A 20073-nucleotide genomic window follows, 5' to 3' on the forward strand; every position below is an offset into this window, starting at 1 on the left:
TAGGGATATTGAAGGACTAAGAAAACGCACGATCAGGAGATCGCCAGCAAATAAACTCTGGAGTATTTTGTTTGAAGAAACAATGCCTGCAATCGCTGGCACTCGTACGGAACAAATAAGTTACTGTGCGATCAATCGAAACAATGGACAATCGAATGCATGGTCACTTAAAACTTATTGTTGTCTTGTAATTATGTTAAACGGCTTCGAAATAGTAATTGCTTTGGGATTTTGGGATTTGGAAGAAGTACATCCGCTTGAAATTTTTTTGTCCACTGAAAATGTATCTACTGTTTCTACACCTTTTGTGCATCTGCACCCTCTATCTCCTAGAGACTCTCAGCACAGACAGAGTTACTACAATAATACTTTACTACTCATCATGAATGCAACACATGCCATTTTTAACAAGTCTAATTGTTGGGTCTGCTCACATTTACCGCAACACGGAGACAAGGGGTTGGTCTGGTATATTCATCCTTTACCTCTGACTACTGAATGTTATGCTTCTTTAAGGGCACTATTCTTTGGCCAATGGAATGATAGCATCTCGGGGAACTTTGATGGGACAAATTTGAATGATTTTGAGAAACAAGTTCTAACGCCCCTGGGATGCTCGCTTTTCTCGAATAGGAGCAAGCTTAATGTTGCTTCTATTAGGCCTTCTGATAAACTGTCTCGACCTTTTCAATCTCTGATCTCTTTCAAGATGACTCCTATAGGCAATAGGGATGCCACGCCACCTTCCTACACTGTTAATCACAGACCCGATTCAGTTTCTTTCTGCATACACAGGAATGGTACTCAGTCGATGGGCGATTTCAAGGGCAACACCAATGTTGCGAACTTGACCAGTGAGGACAGACCTTTGTATGTAGGCGAACCTGTCTATTTCTTTTGCGGTAATGAAGCTTTCCCATGGCTACCTAGGAATTGGCAGGGAACCTGTTATTTAGGAATTCTGTTATCCGGGGTATTCATAGCTAGCACCATAGAAATCTCTAAAGCTCGTCCAAGGCGGGACGAGAATGGTGATACTTCATCACAAGTTCTGGGAGACTTAGCAAAATCTTTTGTACCTTTTTGGGGACAAATATTGAACTCTGAGGATATCAGAAGACTAGCGAGAGTACTGGAGAGGACCATCAACCGGACCACTGACATACTCTATACATGACTTTAGAACAGCAAGCGATAAGGTTAGTGGCCCTACAGAATCGGATGGCATTAGACGTCATCCTGGCTGAGCGTTGTGGAGTATGTAAATTAGTGGGGACCGCTTGTTGAGTTTTCGTGCCAGATTCCTCCCCAACCATCTTTAAGGATATACAAAATCTGCACGTCCTTAGTTCAGAAGTGCACGTTCCCGAGGGAAACTGGGATCTTAGCGATTGGTTCTGGGACTTCTTACGATCTTGGGGATGGAAGCTACTTTTGGTCTTGCTGATTATTCTGGGTATTCTGTTGTTCTGCTGTTGCTGTATACAATGTCTTCCTGTCATATGTTCAGTGTTAGGAGGATGTTGTGCACAGACTATGGGAACATTAGGACAAAAGGTACGCGCACCGGAAAGAATGACTTATGAATTTGTGTTGAAAGAAATTTCTGTTTTAGACCTTATGGTGATCGATATCTCTGATGATTGTGATTCAAGGTGTATGGACATTGAGACGTGGAGTTACTCGTAAAGTGACTAAAAGTAGTTTATCGCTTGGCTTAGGCCAAAAGGAGGGTTTGTTAAACGGGAAATCATATTGTGCCTCCTTTGTAATATATATTGGCCTAACCCTAGTCGCTCTGCAAAGAAAACCGCGTTGCAAAGTTCTGATTTTAGATCGACTTTGCCGCCCTCTTGGGATCATCCGCCATTTTGATTTCTGTTCATATGTAATTCTGTGTTCTAAAATGGTGGACTGTGTTTCCAACTTGCAACTGAGCCTTCCCGACCTTTGCACCTAGTTAATGGTTAGACTGTCCGCGGGCCAAATGTTTGGACTGGGTAATGAGACCTTGTCCAGTACATGACTTGTGGTCTTAGGATTGTCTGCACCAACAAGCCTCATCCACGAACATACATTGAGGACAATGTAATACAAATGTCGAGCGTGGACACTGGCTGTAACGCATTGCGAAGGGACATGTGCTAAGGCTTACTGCTAAAACTGGGAATACACTTTGCCATTGTAAATTGTTTGTAATGTAAACCAAATTTAATCCGTGTGCATATCATTGTATGAGCCATAAGTGAACTTGGCACAAACTCTAGACCAGAGATTATTAACTTGCAGACGGGCTGGACATTATTACCGAACTGTATAAATAAGCAAATGTCCAGCTGTCCACTACCTCTCACTCCTCACACTGAAGGGCTGGTACTCATTGTGATGTACTGAGGGCCAGATAGCTATCTGAATTTGTTTCTTTGTAACTGCTCAGGAGAATAAAGATCTGTGAATCTTTATAAGCCTGTATTTGGTGTATTTCCTTTTGTGGTACTCAGCCTCGATATTTCCTTTTGCTTTTGCACAATGATAGGACACACAAGCAAATCTCGTGTCACGCACCCAACCTCTGGAACACAACCCCATTATCGGCTCAGAATGCCCCCACAATTCTCCAGTTTTGCAAATCTCTGAAAATGTAGCTTTTTCAACAACGCCTGACCCAGGACTAATCGCAATAGACAGACCACAACTCACAGAACTGCACTAGTGTTAAAAGATGCCAGCCCAATGCTGGCTAAACACAACCCCGACCAGTGAGTGTTTCATTACTCTCGTGCTATGGTTGCACTTTAAACAATAAAATAAATGAACAATAAATGAACAATACATGATTGCACATACAAAATATGTTAGGCATGAATAAATGGTGCATAGTGTACCTCAAGCTTGATAAAGGGAGCTAAATATGTGTTTTTACAGAAAGAAGATATACATCATCAGCATCATGTGTATTCACTCATCAGGGGTTCTGAACAGCTGTTTCCCACAGCTGTGGGTGAGAATTGCTACTGGCAGTTTGTCTTCTGGTGGTGTTGATGTGATTGCCTTGATTCTCCTTGCTCTAAGTTGGGCTAAGTGTGTCATAAAACCTATATCTGTTAAGACTTTTGTTAGTGGATGGAACATGTTTAAGAAATTCATTCCATGTTCTTCTGTGTGTGACAGTTAAGAGGCCACCTTTCAATACTACCACTGATAGATCCTGGCATGTATGCCCACCCTGTATGAAGTAGCAACCCAGTGGTGTTTCTGATTTGTGGCTCAAAATTGTGTATCTGTGAAGATGCATTCTTTCATGCAGCTCCTTGCAAATCTCACCATCATACTTTCCTTCTGGTCATTTCCTGCATTAAACGGGTCATAAAATATTGGGTGATCTGCAGTGGTATGTGGCTTGAAACTGTATAGTTTGGTTCTGGGGGGTTGTTATGCCAGATATATGGCAGAATTTGCATCTCCTAATGTTGCATGAGAATGTTGTAGGTCTTATGTTTGCTTGATCTAGTAAAAATTCACTTCTGATCAGGGACCTTGCTAGATTTCTTGGTTGCTTGAATGCAATTAGATGAGTTTCCTTGAACATATCGCTCACCTCTTTATTCCTGCAAAATATGTGGGCAGATCTTTAACATATCTATTCAGTTATGTTAGTGCTGGATGGTAGGTGTCGGAACAGAGCATTTGTCCAATTGCTGTAGTAGCTATTTACAAATCACATTAATTTCCTTGTCAATTTGTCTGGTCAGGTGACCCATTTTAAGAAGGACATATGGAGTGTGGCAATTTGATTGTGCCTTGTCTTCTTACTGGAACAAATAAGTTGGTACCAGATTGGCAAATTTACTGTTTTGTATGGGTGGCGTTGTAACTTGACCTGTGAAGGTAGCTGTTCCTCATTTTTTGTATACATATGTTTCTAGGTTGCCATTCCTTCCAACAGAGCTAGTGGTTCCAGAAAGGTAATGCTCCTCTTGGAGTATGGCTCGTTAACTTAATGCAGTGGTGGAAACCATTTACTGGTGATATTCACTGCACTAGCCTTTTCTGAGCAGCAAATTCTCCAGAGCACTTCCACTTGTGCCTGCTCTTTGTGCCACCCCAACCTGCTTCTTCAAAGAGGTTCCCCTCTTTGCCCCCATCCACCACCTCATTCTTTCAGGAACTGTGGGTTACCCCTTCACCCAACATTCATACCTGCACTCCTTGCCCAACACTTATGTGTGCCTGCAGCTGCCAGCCCACTGCACTAAGCTATTTTGCTACCCCCTCTTCTTCACCGTCCAGTGTCTCTTCCCTCCACACAGCCGCCTAACCCACTTTGCACCCACCTAACTGTCACAGACCCAGAAGGGTCTGTTTAACCACACCACCTTTACATTGAAGTAACGCCCTGTGATGCAAAGATGTCGGAGTGAATATCCGTGCAACACAGGTGGCATGCGTAAAGCAGGTGACCAGTGATTCAAAGAATTAGTAAAGAGAATCTTTTCCTTCTGTCCAAATCAAGGAAATCTTATTAAGGTATCACAGCTATGTTAGTGATTTCTGGTATTGTTGTTGCAAGAACTCCTGTTCGAGTTCTGCCATGAAATGGTTGGCATACATTTGTGGAATTTTTGGACACAGGCTAGTTCTGTTATTTTGTAGTAAGTGTATTCTATTAAAGCAGAAATGTTTTTTTGTGAGTGTGAATATCATGAGATCGGTGAGGGCCATTAATATGTTCTCTATCTTGCTGCTTGCTGTTTTCAGGACAAAGGGCCTCATTACAAGGTTAGAGGTAGCCATGGCGCTATTAGCGCCATAGCTGCCTCCAAACTCATTCCGACTCCGCCCTGGTGAATGGAGCAATTACCGGTCCATTCCAAGGTTGGCGGGACCGGTAATTCCCCATTGACCATGGCCATTCCCCATTCTCATTTGAGCCCCCATAGGGCTCAATGGGAATGGGGAAGGTGCTAATAATAGTACCGCAAATTGCGGTACCGTTATTAGCTCTAGAGTCCCTTTGCGGGTCCCGTCCTTAACGCCTGAAAAAACAGTAGTAGGGTGGTAAGGGATTACCGGCACCAGTGCCCTTACCGGTGCCGGTAATCCCCTACCGCCCACCTCGTAATGAGGCCCAATGGTATGTGCAACAGATATTTTTATGAATAACTAGCACATGTACTCGTTATCCAAATGGGATCTGTAGACAGACATGATAACACTCAAATTAATTGTTGAAAATGAATAATCCTGTGGGTCACTGTTCCATTTTACCCTGGCGTGGTGCAGTTTGTTGTGGTGCATTGTGGTGTAAATATCTCTGAAATTGTGCATCCTAGGGCCTTGAAACGTGGTTTATGAGGTCCCATAGGGACCTTGAGTTTTGTTCCTCATGTGGGGACCGGTTTAGAAACAACATTTTTTCATTCCCTTCCTGGTGAACATCGTTTACGGCTTCATCAGCAGACACCATCTCACAAAAATCCTCTGGAAAAGTAATTTAACCTGAAGCAGCAAACATGTTTGTTTCCCCTCCTGGTGAACATAGTTCACTGCATTGTAAAGCTTGTTTATAAACAACAATTCTTGTTTCCCATCCCAGTGACCAAAGTTTACGGCTTCATTGGCAGGCACCACCTTGCAGAAATCCTCTGGAAAATTAGTTTTACCTGATGTGGCAAAATGTTTGACATTTCTGGAATGCTACCTGCCTTCGCCTTCGCCTCTGAGGTCCATTTGACTCTCATACATTTTTTGTTTCCCTTCCAGGTGAACTTGGTTCACAGCTACATCAGCAGGCCACACAACCACACATTGTGCCTTTTGCTGAATTCCGGGGAAATGGGTGGGTTGTCCAAATGTCATGTAGTCAGTAATGTGTGGAGGGTACTAACAGGTAAGTGTGCACAATTTGGTGCAGATTGATAAAACAGTTTCGAATTGTATAAGGAACAATTCTTCGGTAAGCCACAAACCCACACATTTGAACTTTTAGTGAAATCTGGGGACAGGGGTGGGGTGTCCAAATGTCATGCAGCCGGTAAAGTCCAGAGGGTCCTAACAGGTAACTATGCAGAAATTGGTGCAGATTGGTGAAACGGTATGTAATTGTATAAGGAGCAAAGCTTCAATAAGCCACAAACCCAAAAATAAATGTTGACTTTTGCTGAAATCTAGGGAAAGAGGTGTGGTGACCAATGTCATGTAGCCCATAATGTCTGGAGGGTCCTAACAGTTAATTATAGAAAATGTGGTCCAGATTGGTGAAACAGTGTGGAATTGTGTAAGAAACAATGATTTGCTTCGCCGAACCACAACCTCACAAACCCACACACAACTTTTAACTTTTATGTATAGAGATAGATGTGTACCCTCTTGAAAGTATTATCCCCATTTGTCTTAAAATTGTGAATTCATTTCAAAATGTACTATTATTTTTTGCCACATGTACGCCTCATAGAAAACGTGGCCTTCCAAGGCCCGCATTCCATGCATATTCTTGCTTCACACAATGAAGTTTGAGATGAAAAATCCATATTTTTTCATGAGAAAGGATTACTCATTTTGGATTTCTTTGCTACTCATCAGCTCTCTGGCCACCATCTGATGAATTGGTCAAAGGCACTTGCTGTGCCATCTGTGTATATTATTTTCAATAAGTCTAATGCAAGGTATCAAAAGTTGGATTTCATGTGATTTTAAAACTGGAATAACATGGCATCAAACATTTCTTTGCATGATTCATTTATTGAAGTTTGGTCCCCATTTCGCAACATGTACAGAAAATGCCCACCAGTTTTCCTGACCCCCTTCCCCTGACTGCGTAGTCCCTGCCTGCATGGTCTATGCTTCAGTGTCTTGACTACATCAGTGGTAAATGGGAGGATGTCCTGTCACTCCTATTTCCACTTCCCACTAAATGCAGGCCCTCTACTCACCCGAGTGCTGCCCAAATACTGCCTCTCAGAAGAGCAGTATTTCCTGTGTGGCCAATTTCATGGGTGCTACAGGACACGTGGCCAGAAGGCCAAACACAAGTTTAAAAGGCTACCACATGCTTGCTGTGACTTCCACGTGAATGCCTCAGCCTGCCATCTTTTCCAGGCACATTGACCCTTCAGGAAATCTTTTGATTTCAATATATACCAGTCTGCTTTCATTGTTTATGATTGATTTGACCAATTTCTCACACTGAACCAGGCAAGTGTTATAATCTTGACGTTTCTTCCTTTTCGTAGGCATAACAAAATTCAAGAGGAAACCATATTAGAAGAGGTCCTCCTGAAAAGATCCCAGCAGAAAAAGAAAACATCTTCAGTTAACTACAAACAACGCCTATTTGTGCTGACCAAAGACAAGCTAAGCTATTATAAGTTTTCCAAACAGGTGAGAATGCAAATTACCATAGATAATTTACCACATACTAAAACATGCTAGATCTTTCCAAATGCTTATAATGAAAAAATACAGCTATGCAATTTTAATTGTAAGGTGAAAGATAAGTTTGAGCCCAGGCTTGCCCACTCTGCTTTTCATCCTTCCTAGTTTAATAAAATGACTACCATTGATGTGTGTAATAATGTGCAGACTCTACCTGTCGTGTGCAAGATAGAAAACAAAAATGAGCATTAACATATACTCAACCGCACAAAGATAAAACTGTAGTACCATATGCATCCACACCACTCCCAAATGCTAGGCCAACACTGCACCATGGACCTACCTTGCGCTGCTACGAGCGGCACTAAACAGGCAAATGCAAAGAGCTCTAAACAGATAAACACAGTGAGTGAGTGGCGCATTCATACTCCAAACGCCACAACAAACAACCACCACCACCGCGCCTAGACAAAGGACACCCGTGAGTGGTCCTATCATATGCAATGGCTCACTATAGAAACATGGTGCATGTTTGACAGAGGGACTGCCAAGTTTGACGCACCCCAAAATACTTCACCATGAAGTAAAAGGCAATTCCATAAGAAACTGGCCAACCAACAGTACAGAAGACATCTGTGTCTGTGCATCATCTGACTCTGAAACAAGGTTGCTAAGACTAACGGATGTTGTTGGTGGTCAAGCATAGCTACTGCCTTCACAAGGATCAAACCTACGAAGGGAAGATCCATGATGGGACAGTAGTGCTGAGGTAGTTGGGGCCCAATGTTACTTACTTGATGATTCAAGCATTTCTCCATTCTTCAGTATCGAGGTGAAGGTGCCTTGACTGAGGGACATGTGGATGATTGGCAGCAAAGAGGCGACTGCTCCACTTGGAAGGGACAACAGCATAGAGGCAGGGAGGATGTTGACCATGTATGATGTGTCCTTCAGTGAACACAGGCATGCTTGTGATGTTCCATGTTGAGATTTGTGAAATTTGGCAAGTCTAGTGCAGTCAGTTGTGGTGTTGCAGACGTTTTTGCATGCCGACCCTGAAGCACTTTCATGATTTGGAATCCTCCATGGACCACAGTGTTAGGGAGAATTCCCACACAAGTGCTCAATTTCCTCTACCTTAGAGCCCTCCAGCTCTTTTGCTATATTTTGGGACTTTTCATTTTCAGTGTGCTTTACTTTTCTTTGGTTATGGAGTTTTAAAACAACTCCATAGGCATCATCTATTTCTGTGTGTCACACAGCACCTTCAGTGCAGTGGCACAGGGGTGTCTTTCTGACTCCCCAAGGTTACAATACCTTCTCTTGGACTGACTACAGTCTCCCAGAGCATATAAAGTTAAATTGGCTTTACTAGTCTTTTTTAAATTTACTCACCCAGCACACCTTATCTTCCTATAGAGTGCTGGAGGGGTTGCCAAGCTTCCCCTGAGTAAAAACACTCATGTAACAGTCAAATGTTACCTTTTCCTACTTTAAATGTCTGGTGGCAGTGGTTTAGATCAACTACCATGATTTTTCCCGAACGCTAACAACAGCAGCTTAAAATCGGGTCAGCCATGTTTTTCAATCTGGTGCCCAAGACCTATCTGTAAAAACAGACTCCGGTCAAATTTTTTCACCATTTCTTTTAGGAAAAGTCCTTCTTGTGATAGTCCCTGCGTGCCAAACCAGGTTTGGTCCCTTTGTTTGTTGGCCTTTGGCAGGCTTCAGTGCTGAAGCCCTCCTCTGGCACCTGAGTGTTTGGGTGGACAGGATGTGAGGGAGGTGCCTGAATCTCCCTGTGCTTAGTCTCCTAGGAGACTTGAATAAACGCTGGCGTGATTGGCCGGCTGACTGTCCGGCAAGGACAGCCACCCTGCTGTGTGAGTGACAGCCAGACTGGAATGAATGGGGAAAACCGTTTAAAAGCAGGTCTCTGGGAATTGGAAAACAGAGTGGGCCACTGGAATGAAAGAACCGAAGACAAGCTGAAGGAAGAGGACTTCTGCAACTCCTGGACGACCTGTAAAGCCCTGCTGCAGGTCCGAATTTCCTAAAGCTCCATCGACAGAGAAGCCCTTCAAGGTTCACTTCTTCCCTTGAGTTTGGTGGGAACAACCAACTCGCAAGCCACCTGGACACCTTCCCCATCTGGTCGAATTTTCATCAGAGTGCTGTTGAAAACCGGATAGCCAGAGGGAAGGAAACCAGCTTGTGGACTTTAAGGCACTCACACCTTAAACCAATGTCTTGCTAAGCTTTTGGCTTCATCCCTGGGCAGTGCAGGAACCTCCCGATGTCCTCCTTTTTGTCCCCACGACTGAAGCTCAGAAACAGCGAGATCTGCTCGAACTGCCAGGAACAACTGCCTCAGCTGCAGATTTTCTTCACTAATAAGGTACTGTGCCCGTTTGTCCAGAAATCTTTTCGGCCACAGAGAAAGTGCATGAAACTTTCCCAAAATAAAAGGCTTGTCCTTTCCTAAAAATTTGTCAAACTTTTCACCTACCCAAATTCTTCTAAAAACTGTGGCAAAGACTTTACCATTACTATCAGAACTGTGCTATCGAATACAAAGACTCTGAACCATTTGACTTTGGCCCAGGCCTATGAGATTAATTGCTGGTTGTAGTTTACTGAAACCCGTTTCCCTGCCTATGAACTCATTTGTGCTGTTGATTCTTATAACCTTGTCTTTTTACCCCTTTTAAAAGTATATGAAGTGCCATTTTGCTCCCACTTCAGGAGAGCTAAACTTGTTCATTTACTTACTGGTTGTGTATTTGTGGTTTATCAGTGTGTGATATTGAGCTACTCTTGCTAGTGTAATGTTTTCAAACTGACTCAGTAAAAAAATGTATATTCTTTTACCAAGAAAGCTTGAGTAAGTGTTTGTTTGAATCACTGCACTAGTTAGTCCTTTGTGCAACTTGTTCTACTGCTCACTTAAACTCTTGAGATAAGTCTGGTTGTTCCGCCATCACTACCACTTTATTGTGTAGTACAGGCTTGTACCAAAGGTGAAATTGTGCTTACACTTGTAGTCTTAATTGCATGTAGTGTTCCCAAAGGGTACTGCATGTGATTCTGCCTAACACTGGTGTACAGCGGTGAGGATAAAGTATACTCGTTACATTTAGAGTGCTACTTTTACCTTTATTCAAATAATCCTCACAAGATTAAGCAAACACTAGAGGAGCAATTGTGTTATCATGATTGATATGGAAAGCTACAGACAGGAGACCCTAGCCACTTTAACAGTTTATCAAGTGAGGGATATGTGTAAAGTTAGGAATCTCACTGTAAAAGTCAAAAAGGTTGAATTGATAGAAAAGTTGTTAGAATACCAAAGTCTGAGGAATGGGTCTGAAACCCCCACCCCTGCAGCAAATGTGGAAAATATTGATGAGGATGATAATATGTCAGAGCCCAGCTCTAATATTATGGATGAGTTAGATGAGGCAGAAGAGTCTCACAATGTAGGCCCTGTTTTAACTCTAACTGCTCATAGGCTTCAAACTTTGACCACAGGGACCCACCAGGTCCAACACTAAGTCCTGAATTTGTCTCTTTAGAAAGAAGGAGTCTTGAGTTCGAGTTTAAAAGAATCCAAGCTCAAACTGAAAGCAAACATCAAGAACTTAAACTCAGAGAAATGGAGTTGAGCCATGCACTTGAAATTAAAAAAGTTGTCTGTTGAAACTGGTTTTCTCTCAGAGTCTTCTAGGTCTTCCAGTCCTAAGATGCCTCGTATGCCCAAAGATGCAGTAAGTATGTACGAGGTTAAGCTTCATTTTTTGGATTGGTTGGCGGCTTTTGAATATAACCATGGGATTGAAGACATTACAGGCAATCAGCTGATTCCTTGGCTTGTGTCTAGGCTACCCCCTGTTGCAACTGATGTGGTAATGGAGTTGGGGGATATAGACAGAAAGGAGTATGAAACTGTGAAGCTAGCATTGATAGCTATATTTGGGAAGACCCCATCTCAGTACCTTAAGAGGTTTAGAACCCTCAAAAAGCATGATGGTACCCCTTGGGCTACCTGGGTGTGTGAATGTTTGAAAAACACAGATGGTTGGGTTAAGGGTTACAGAGTTAACACTTATGAAGGTATGAGGAATCTGTTTATGTTGGAAACTATTTTTGATGCCTGCTCTCCTGAACTGAGACAGCAATTAGATCAAAAAAGTTAGCTAGAACAGCTGACTCACGAATAGCCAACAGGGCCACTCATAAGGATTCTGAGCCAACTCCCAAAAAGGATGGGGGAAGCAGCACAAAAGTGACACCACAGATAAATCTAAATCCACCCAACCAGAAGAGGCCCCTAAATATAACCAGGGTAAGCCCCATGGGAAACCAAATAGAGCTAGTGAATCCTCTGGTGCCCAACCTGAGGCGGGTCAGCAGCAACCCCCATTCCAGAGAGCATTTGGTAAATGCTATGTTTGTGGGTCAACTGACCATGTGAAAGGAGATCCCAGATGCAAGGGTAAACATGTAGGGATCACCACTGCCTCCTTGGCCTTCTCCCCAGAGGAAGAAGTACAAATGTCTAGTGCCCACTGTCAACTATTTGCTGAAGCGCAATTGGGTTTTCAAGCCACTGTATTCTTAGAGTCCATGGGTCTGGGTAAGAAACAGAATATGGATGTGTACAACTCCATTCCAGAGAACTCTAGAGGGTATTATATGGACAGTGTTCTTGTCAATTGGCAGGATACTCCTGCCAGGAGAGACACTGGGGCCAGCAGAACAGCAGTGGATGAAAGCTTTTTCAAGCCTGAGGATGTTGCTAAGGCACCCAAAGGTCCCCCTAAATTCTCTGGAGGCCCTGTCCAGTTGGTTCCAATTCTACCAGCACTCATTCACTGTAATAATATGACAGTGAGGATTCCTGTCAGTGTCCAGAATTAGGTGCCTGTGAGAGTCCTGTTGGAGAATGATTTAAAAACTCTAGGAGTAGTATCCGGTACCCCCAGGCCTCCCAGTGAGAGAGAACAGAACCAAACCAAATTGGCTAGAGAGGCAAACTTAAGAAACCACTCTGCACCTGTGGGAACCTCTACAGAGAACCCCACTGCAAGGCCTGGTGCTATTAAGTTGACCTCTACCCCAGGCAAATCTGAGGCTAGTATAGTAGGGAAATGGGATGCCCCAACCAAGCTCTATCATTGCCCATCCAATTGTAAAGTCCCTGACCCCCCCCCGTTTTGAGGAAGAGGTGGATAGACAAATTAGACCCCTCTCTAGACCTGTGAGAACTGGTAATTCTCAAAGCTGGTGGAAAACCAGAAAAAATAGGTCTAAGGCTAAACACCTTAAGACTGTTGGATCTTCTACTGAAGACTCCAGTATAAATGCTAGTGTTAGGAGGGAAACTTCTAAGCCAGGTAAAACCAGATCTCAGAGGAAGTGGAAGCATGTACTTTGCTAGACCACAATCCCTCCAGCCAAGATACCTGAAACCCAACCTGCTCTTGAGAGAGAACTGGTGAGGAACCATGGAGGCCCCCTACATCTAAGGTATTCCTTTCTAAGGACCCCATTAAAAAGCCTATTGTAGGCTCAGAGGTTGTTACAACTTCTGGGGGACTGTTAGCTCAGATCCCCTATATCTTAAAGAAGAGAGATGTACCACCACAGGTTTGTAGGTCATATAGCTTACAAATGAAAACCTCTGATAAAATGTATCATAGCAAGTGTTACAAAAGGTTGCTGGTGTCCCTCTATCCTAGAGCCCTCCAGCTCTTTTACTCTATTTTGGGACTTCAACTTTTCATTTTCAGTGTGTTTTACTTTTGTGTTCTTTGTTTTAAAACAACTCCATAGGCATCATATTTTTCTGTGTGTCACACAGCATCTTCAGTGCAGTGGCACAGGGGTGTCTTTCTGACTCCCCAAGGTTTACATACCTTCTCTGGGACTGACTACTGTCTCCCAGAGCATGTAAAGTTAAATTGGCTTTACTATTCTTTTTTAAATCGACTGACCAAGCACTCCCTATCTTCCTATAGAGTGCTGGAGGGGTTGCCTAGCTTCCCCTGAGTCAAAACACTCATGTAACAGTCAAATGTTACCTTTTCCTACTTTAAATGGCTGGTGGAAGTGGTTTAGATCAACTACCGTGATTTTTCCTGACCGCTAACAACGGTAGCTAAAAATCGGGTTAGCCATGTTTTTCAATATGGCGCCCAAGACCTATCTGTAAAAACAGACTCCGGTCAACTTTTTACACCATTTCTTTTAGGAAAAGTCCTTCTTGTGTTTGTCTCTGCACGCCAAACCAGGTTTGTTCCCTTTGTTCGTTGGCCTTTGGCGGGCTTGAATGCTGAAGCCCTCCTCTGGTGCCTCAGTGTCTGGGGTGGACAGGATGTGAGGGAGGTGCCCGAAACGCCTTGTGCTTAGTTTCCTAGGAGACCTGAATACACTCTGGCGTGATTGGCCAGCTGACTGTCGGGCAAGGACGGCCACCCCGCTGTGTGAGTGACAGCCAGCCTGGAATGAATGGGGGAACACTGTTTAAAAGCAGGTCTCTGGGACTTGGAAAGCAGACTCGACCACTGGAACGAAAGAACCGAAGACAAACTGAAGGAAGAGGACTGCTGCAACTCCTGGATGACCGGTGAAGCCCTACTGCAGGTCCGAATTGCCCAAAACTCCATCGACAGAGAAGCCCTTCAAGGTTAACTTCTTCCCTTGAGTTTGGTGGGAACAACCAACTTGCAAGCCACCTGGACACCGTCCCCATCTGGTGGAATTTTCATCAGAGTGCTATTGAAAACCGGATATCCAGAGGGAAGGAAACCAGCTTGTGGACTTTAAGGCACTCACACCTTAAACTGACGTCTTGCTAAGCTTTTGGCTTCATCCCAGGGAAGTGCAGGAACCTCCCAACATCCTCTTTCTTGTCCCCACTACTGAAGCTCAGTAACAGCGAAATCTGCTCGAAGTGCCAGGAGCAACTTCTTCAGTTACAGCTTTTCTTCACTAACAAGGTACTGTGCAAACGGAAATCTTTTCAGCCACCGAGAAAGTGCATGAAACTTTCCCGACTTCGAAGGATTGTCCTTCCCTAAAAATTCGTCAAACTTTTCACCTAGCAAAATTCTTCTAAAAACCGTGGCAAAGACTTTACTGTTACTACCAGAACTGTGCTATCCAATACAAAGACTCTGAACCATTTGACTTTGACCCAGGCCTATGCAATAAATTGCTGGTTGTACTTTACTGAAACCCTTTGCCCTGCCTATGGATGCATTTGTGCTGTTGATTCTTATAACCTTGTCTTTTTCCCCTTTTAAAAGTATATGAAGTGCCATTTTGCTCCCCCTTCAGGTGAGCTAAACTTGTTCATTTACCTACCGGTTGTGTATTTGTGGTTTATTAGTGTGTGATATTGAGCTACTTTTGCTAGTGTAATGTTTTCAAACTGATTGAGTAAATAAAGGTACATTCTTTTACCAAGAAAGCTTGAGTAAGTGTTTGTTTTAATCACTGTATTAGTTGGTCCTTTGTATAACTTGTTCTACTGCTCACTTAAACTCTTGAGATAAGCCTGGCTGCTCAGCCATCGCTACCACTTTACTGTGTAGTACAGGCTTGTACCAAAGGTGAAATTGTGCTTACACTTGTAGTCTTAATTGCATGTAGTGTTCCCAAAGGGTATTGCATGTGATTCTGCCTAATACACAGTATGTATGTGCTGGGGAGACTCTTCATGCAATTCTTCATGGCCTCAAAGCGGTCTCTGTCTTTGTTGGTGTACTTACATATGGTGGCCATGCAGTATGTGGCCTTGGTAATGTAGATCACTTGTCTTTGTGTAGCACACATTTCCCAGGTGTGGATGTGCATGAATGCTGTGAGGGGTAATTACCAGGTTACTTCTTGTCTAATGATGCTCCTTTTTTAGAGGTTGAGTTCTTCGGTGTACTAGGGTGGAACTTGAAGTCTTCAGAATGTGTTGGCACGAAGGTGCATGGTGGTTAGAGCTGTTTGCAAGACAGCTGTTCATTGTGAGGATAAGGGAGTTGTGGTCATGGTTAATTTCACTGACATTGGCCTTTGTGAGGTATAGATTGCTAATGTCCTCCATGACATCTTATGGAAAGTGACTGAATTATCTGACAGCCTGTTTGCTGCATAAACGATGGATGTGCTTGAATGAGGCAGTTTGACAAATCTGAGAGTAAATTGGCAGATTCTCCAACAAGTTCTGTGTGTTGGGAGAGCTGTGACAGAGGATGTAGAAGGTGTTGAGGAGGATAAAGGGGCTGTAACCTTTTCTGTGTGTTTGGTCTGTATGGTACTGTGTATGGTTCAGAGTGTTGAGAGGTCAATGTACAACTTCATTCAGCCAATTATTCGATGGAAGGGCTGGGATGTTGAAGCCACTGAGGAAGAAGAAGTAGTGATGAGTGAGAGACATTGTGGTAAACAAGTCTGTGAACTCACCAATCAAATAATATGTGCTGTTGGATGGTATTTAACTGATGTTCAAGCTGGCTGTGTCAATTGCTGACAGCTGGAAGTGCCCAGGATATTTGAATGTGCCAATGTTGGTGACATCTATGTGGTCACATTTTCATGAACCATTGTGAATGATACTGAGGCCTCTGACTATCTTCTTGTAGTGATCGGTAGGGATTGTGAATGTGGTTCTTTAGAATGTGGCTTTAGATGGTAATATAGGTCTTGGTCATGAAGGTGTTTAAGTCATTGTTTAAGTCATGTGATGTATGCTGCATGTCAGGTTGGTGAGTGGACATAGGGGAACATCACTCCTCATTTAGTGGTGACAATCTCTATACTGATTAGGTCTAGGGTGACATCTGTGAGGTAGCAGCAGGGTTATGTCCATAAAGATGACAGTGAGCAGCCTCGTTACCAATGAGTGTAGATGGTGTGTCTGGGATGGGAGAAAGAAAGGGGTGTTGAAAACCTTACAGAGAGCTCACCTGATTGTGGGACCTCTTGGATCAAACTGGTACACACAGGAACTGGCCTGTACCATGTCTGTCTGACCCTTAGGAGGGTCAGGCAAGGGAACGTAAGTGATCCAACATTGATGAAAGGAAAGAAATGGGTAGGGCTATGCTGATGGTTGTAGGCAGCTGACCTACATCCACTTTCATAAGCTGTTCACCTGCACCCATGAGTTAGACATAGACAGCTCCTACAATGATCGCATTGCCAACTCTAATTCGAGTATGAAGGAACTTTTTTCCATACTGAAAGAACTTGAGTCACCTATTGCCACACCAGACACATGTACCAAGGATCAGACCTGGTGTGCAGATATCCAACATGCATTAGCAAATAAAATAAACACTCTCCAACATAAAATTCAACTAAAAAAAGACTTGCTAAACCTTCCTAATCAGCCTCAGTCACCGTCTAATGTTATCCTCAATGACCAAACCAACCAATTCTCCTTCACCAAAACCACCACAATAGAGGTAGAGAAAATCACCCTCTCCCTTAAACCCTCTTATTGTAAAGGTGATATCTGCCCTGCACAGATAATACAAGATGCTGCCAGAGATTTATCACATTTCATTTCCAAACTCATTAATGCCTCCTTCTCTACAGGCAATATCCCTGCCAACTTAAAACAATCCTGGGTGCTGCCGCTTCTCAAGAAGCAGACATTAGACCCTCTTATCCCTACCAATTACCACGGTCCATTTCTATTGAAGATACTGGACAAAGTGGCCTACACACAAACTCAAAAACACCTTGAACTACGTAAGCTACTGGGAGCTAGACAATCCGGCTTCCGTCCATTACATGGAACTGAAAACAGCCCTCATTGACTTAAAGACCCAAATAGATGAACTGAGAGATCAAGGAAAGACAACCTTCTCCTCTTACTTGATCTCTCAGCTGCATTCGATCTTGTGGACCACAAGGCCCTCTGCAGACATTTGGACTCTGCTGCTCACTTCTCCACCCAGGCTATCAGATGGACAGAATCCTTTCTGAGCGAGAGAACTATGCAAGTTTTTTCCCCTTCGGCAGCAGCAGACCCCACACCGATCACATGTGGAGTCCCCTAGGGCTCTTGTGTCTCCCCAACCCTATACAATATATTCACCAAACCTCTTTTCAATGATTTAGACCATCTAGGTATCGCCTACAGTAACTATGCAGATGATACACAGATTCTCCTCCCATATTCTGGGGATCATGGTATGGACAGGGAGTTGGTGAATAGAGTGTATCTCATCATTCAGGCATGGATGGCATCTCATGGTCTATGCCTGAATGATGATAAGACAGAGCTGATAATTCTGGGCACACAGACCAATATCAACAAATTAGGCCCTTACTATTCCCCGTTCAGTATAGACGGCAATGTCATCAAGGTCTCTAGGGAAGTAAAAACGCTTAGTTTTTACCTTGATTCTACCATGTCATTCACTAAACAGGTCAACTCCTTAGCATCAACCACAGCCTATAACTGTAAATTAATAAGAGCAGGTAAACCCTTCCTATCCAATGATAGTTGTATGATCCTAGCGAGAGCCTTAATACTCTCCCGACTCGACTACTGTAATGCCCTTTACAGTGGTGCCAACAAAGCCATTACCCAAAGGCTTCAAACTCTACAAAACAATGCCCTTAGAGCTGCACTTGTCATAAATAAAAGGGAGCATTTCTCCTCTATTAGACGCCAACATAAATGGCTTTCCACGGATGACAAAATCCATCTAAAAATCATCTCCCTGACCCACAAAGCTCTCAATAATGCGGCTCCTAGCTACTTGACGGACAAAATAAAGAGAAAAATATCTAGCAGACCGACAAGAACTGTCAACTCCAACTGTCTGGCAGTACCAAGATATAAACTTGCCAAAATTGGCAGCATTAGTTTCCCTGTGATAGCTGTCAAACTGTGGAATGCTTTGCCCCATAACCTGAGAGTAAACCAACCATCCTCACACTTTAGAAGGAACTTTATCAAACACATGAACTCTAATAATTCGTAGTCACCCCCTTAGATCCCCCTGTATGCTCAGCCTAACTGGACTATATATATATGCATTATTAGAAATCGATCAACGTTTGTATATAACCTAAACACAAACTGTTAACCTTTCTGCATCTTTTATATTAATTGTCCTTAACCATTTCCCTACACTGCATCATTGTAAATATGTAAACTGTACATCTCTGCACCATTGTACATTTTGTAACATTGTAAATTCTAGATTCTTGTAACATTGTAAGTTTTGCATATTCTTTCTCTGCTGTGCCCGGTTGCCTTTGGGTCTGGCGCGCATTACTAATTAATAAACAAACAAACACACAAACAAACAAACAAACAAACATATACTTACTACCAACATGCACTGAATTGAAGCCCCTTATCCAAGCAAAACACATCATATCTGGCGTCTAAGCCTTGGTCTGTTCACATCTGGATGGTTTCAATGTCCTCCTGGAACTCCTTTTGTACACCATCCTAAAACACCAGAAATATATCCTATGTGTTGCAACATTATTCATGAAAGGGCTGCTAAGCCTGCCACATCAAAACCATACACTTGAATAGCTTTACCTCCCACTTCAACGGCATATCACCTTCGAAATAGCATGCAGCAAATACCAATCTGTTTCTGTTTAGTCCCTAACCTAACATACAGATAACCCATGCATACTTTTGAACACTGCAATTCACCAGAGGCAAGGATTTGTGCAGATTCCAACTCTGTTTGGCCAGAAAAGGCAAGAACTAAAACACAGCTGTGGCGACTGGAAGGGTGTTATCTGTACTTCTGCACCCTATATGGTAGGGTAAAGGCACAGAACAACCCCAGCAAGGCTCTCAATTTGGTAAACGTGGCAAGCAACCAGGCTTAAGCTTTCAGGAGGGGATGCAGGTTCTTAAGTACAGTGTTTCCCCAAAGCCCCCACAAAGGAATGTCCACACACTATGTTAAGTGATAACACAGCGTCTTTATATAAAATATGGGTTGCTACTTCTACCAATAGTATACACATATGAATAATAACACTTTGTACATGGAACGACTTATTCAGAGAATGGTAAACATATACACTCTCTGTGGTACCACACACTACTTAAATTCAGTAAGAACTGCACTAAGTGCAGACAGTTTTAAATGACAGGTGAATTAATTCTTAAATAAGGTGTAACCCGCATAGAATTCAGAAAGAAGTGCAGGTTAGTTATGAACAGTGGCAGAATGTAATGTTTATACTAGACAAGTAATTCTGAGTGAGGTTCCCCCCACCTGGGCAACCTGTAATGGAAAGGTTAGGGAGTAAATTATTTTGTCTTTTACAGCCCAGTCCAATATTGTTCAAGAACGTTTGTGCTTTCTTTTAAAAGGTTCTACCATGCCAAAGTACCTGTGAGGCCACGGGGGAAGAGGATCCAAGATGATTCTGGGGCCTCTGGACGACTCCTAAGGCAAGAAGATGCTCTTCCTCGTCACAATGGAGTTTCTTGGCTTTACTTGACGATTCCCACCGATGGTGGATCCCCCTTTGGAAGAAGGAGCCTCTGAGATGCTGAGTGCAAGAATTAAAAAGGAACCAAAGTCTTATAGATTGGCAGCAGTTTTGATGTTCGCGGTGCTCTCCTTTGGTCTACAATTTCTCAGACTGTAGAAGTCCTGTGAAGAAGAAACTTGCTGTGGTCTCCTTAAAGGCTTGGTGGCTGAA

General features: G+C 43.1%; 1 protein-coding gene and 1 long non-coding RNA gene across 2 annotated transcripts in view; one reads left to right on the top strand and one right to left on the bottom strand.

The window, feature by feature from the left end:
* LOC138526267 (uncharacterized) overlaps positions 1-20073 on the bottom strand; it is a 282649-nt gene that overhangs the window by 177442 nt on the left and 85134 nt on the right. The window lies entirely within an intron of this gene.
* BMX (BMX non-receptor tyrosine kinase) overlaps positions 1-20073 on the top strand; it is a 628237-nt gene that overhangs the window by 141920 nt on the left and 466244 nt on the right. The window contains exon 3 of the mRNA XM_069636784.1: positions 7233-7380. Within this exon, the coding sequence (XP_069492885.1) occupies positions 7233-7380 (148 nt within the window). The remainder of the gene's footprint in view (positions 1-7232; positions 7381-20073) is intronic.

Source organism: Ambystoma mexicanum, chromosome 7p, assembly GCF_040938575.1.
Source record: "Ambystoma mexicanum isolate Mex_15411 chromosome 7p, UKY_AmexF1_1, whole genome shotgun sequence".
In the NCBI taxonomy this organism is placed as follows: domain Eukaryota; kingdom Metazoa; phylum Chordata; class Amphibia; order Caudata; family Ambystomatidae; genus Ambystoma; species Ambystoma mexicanum.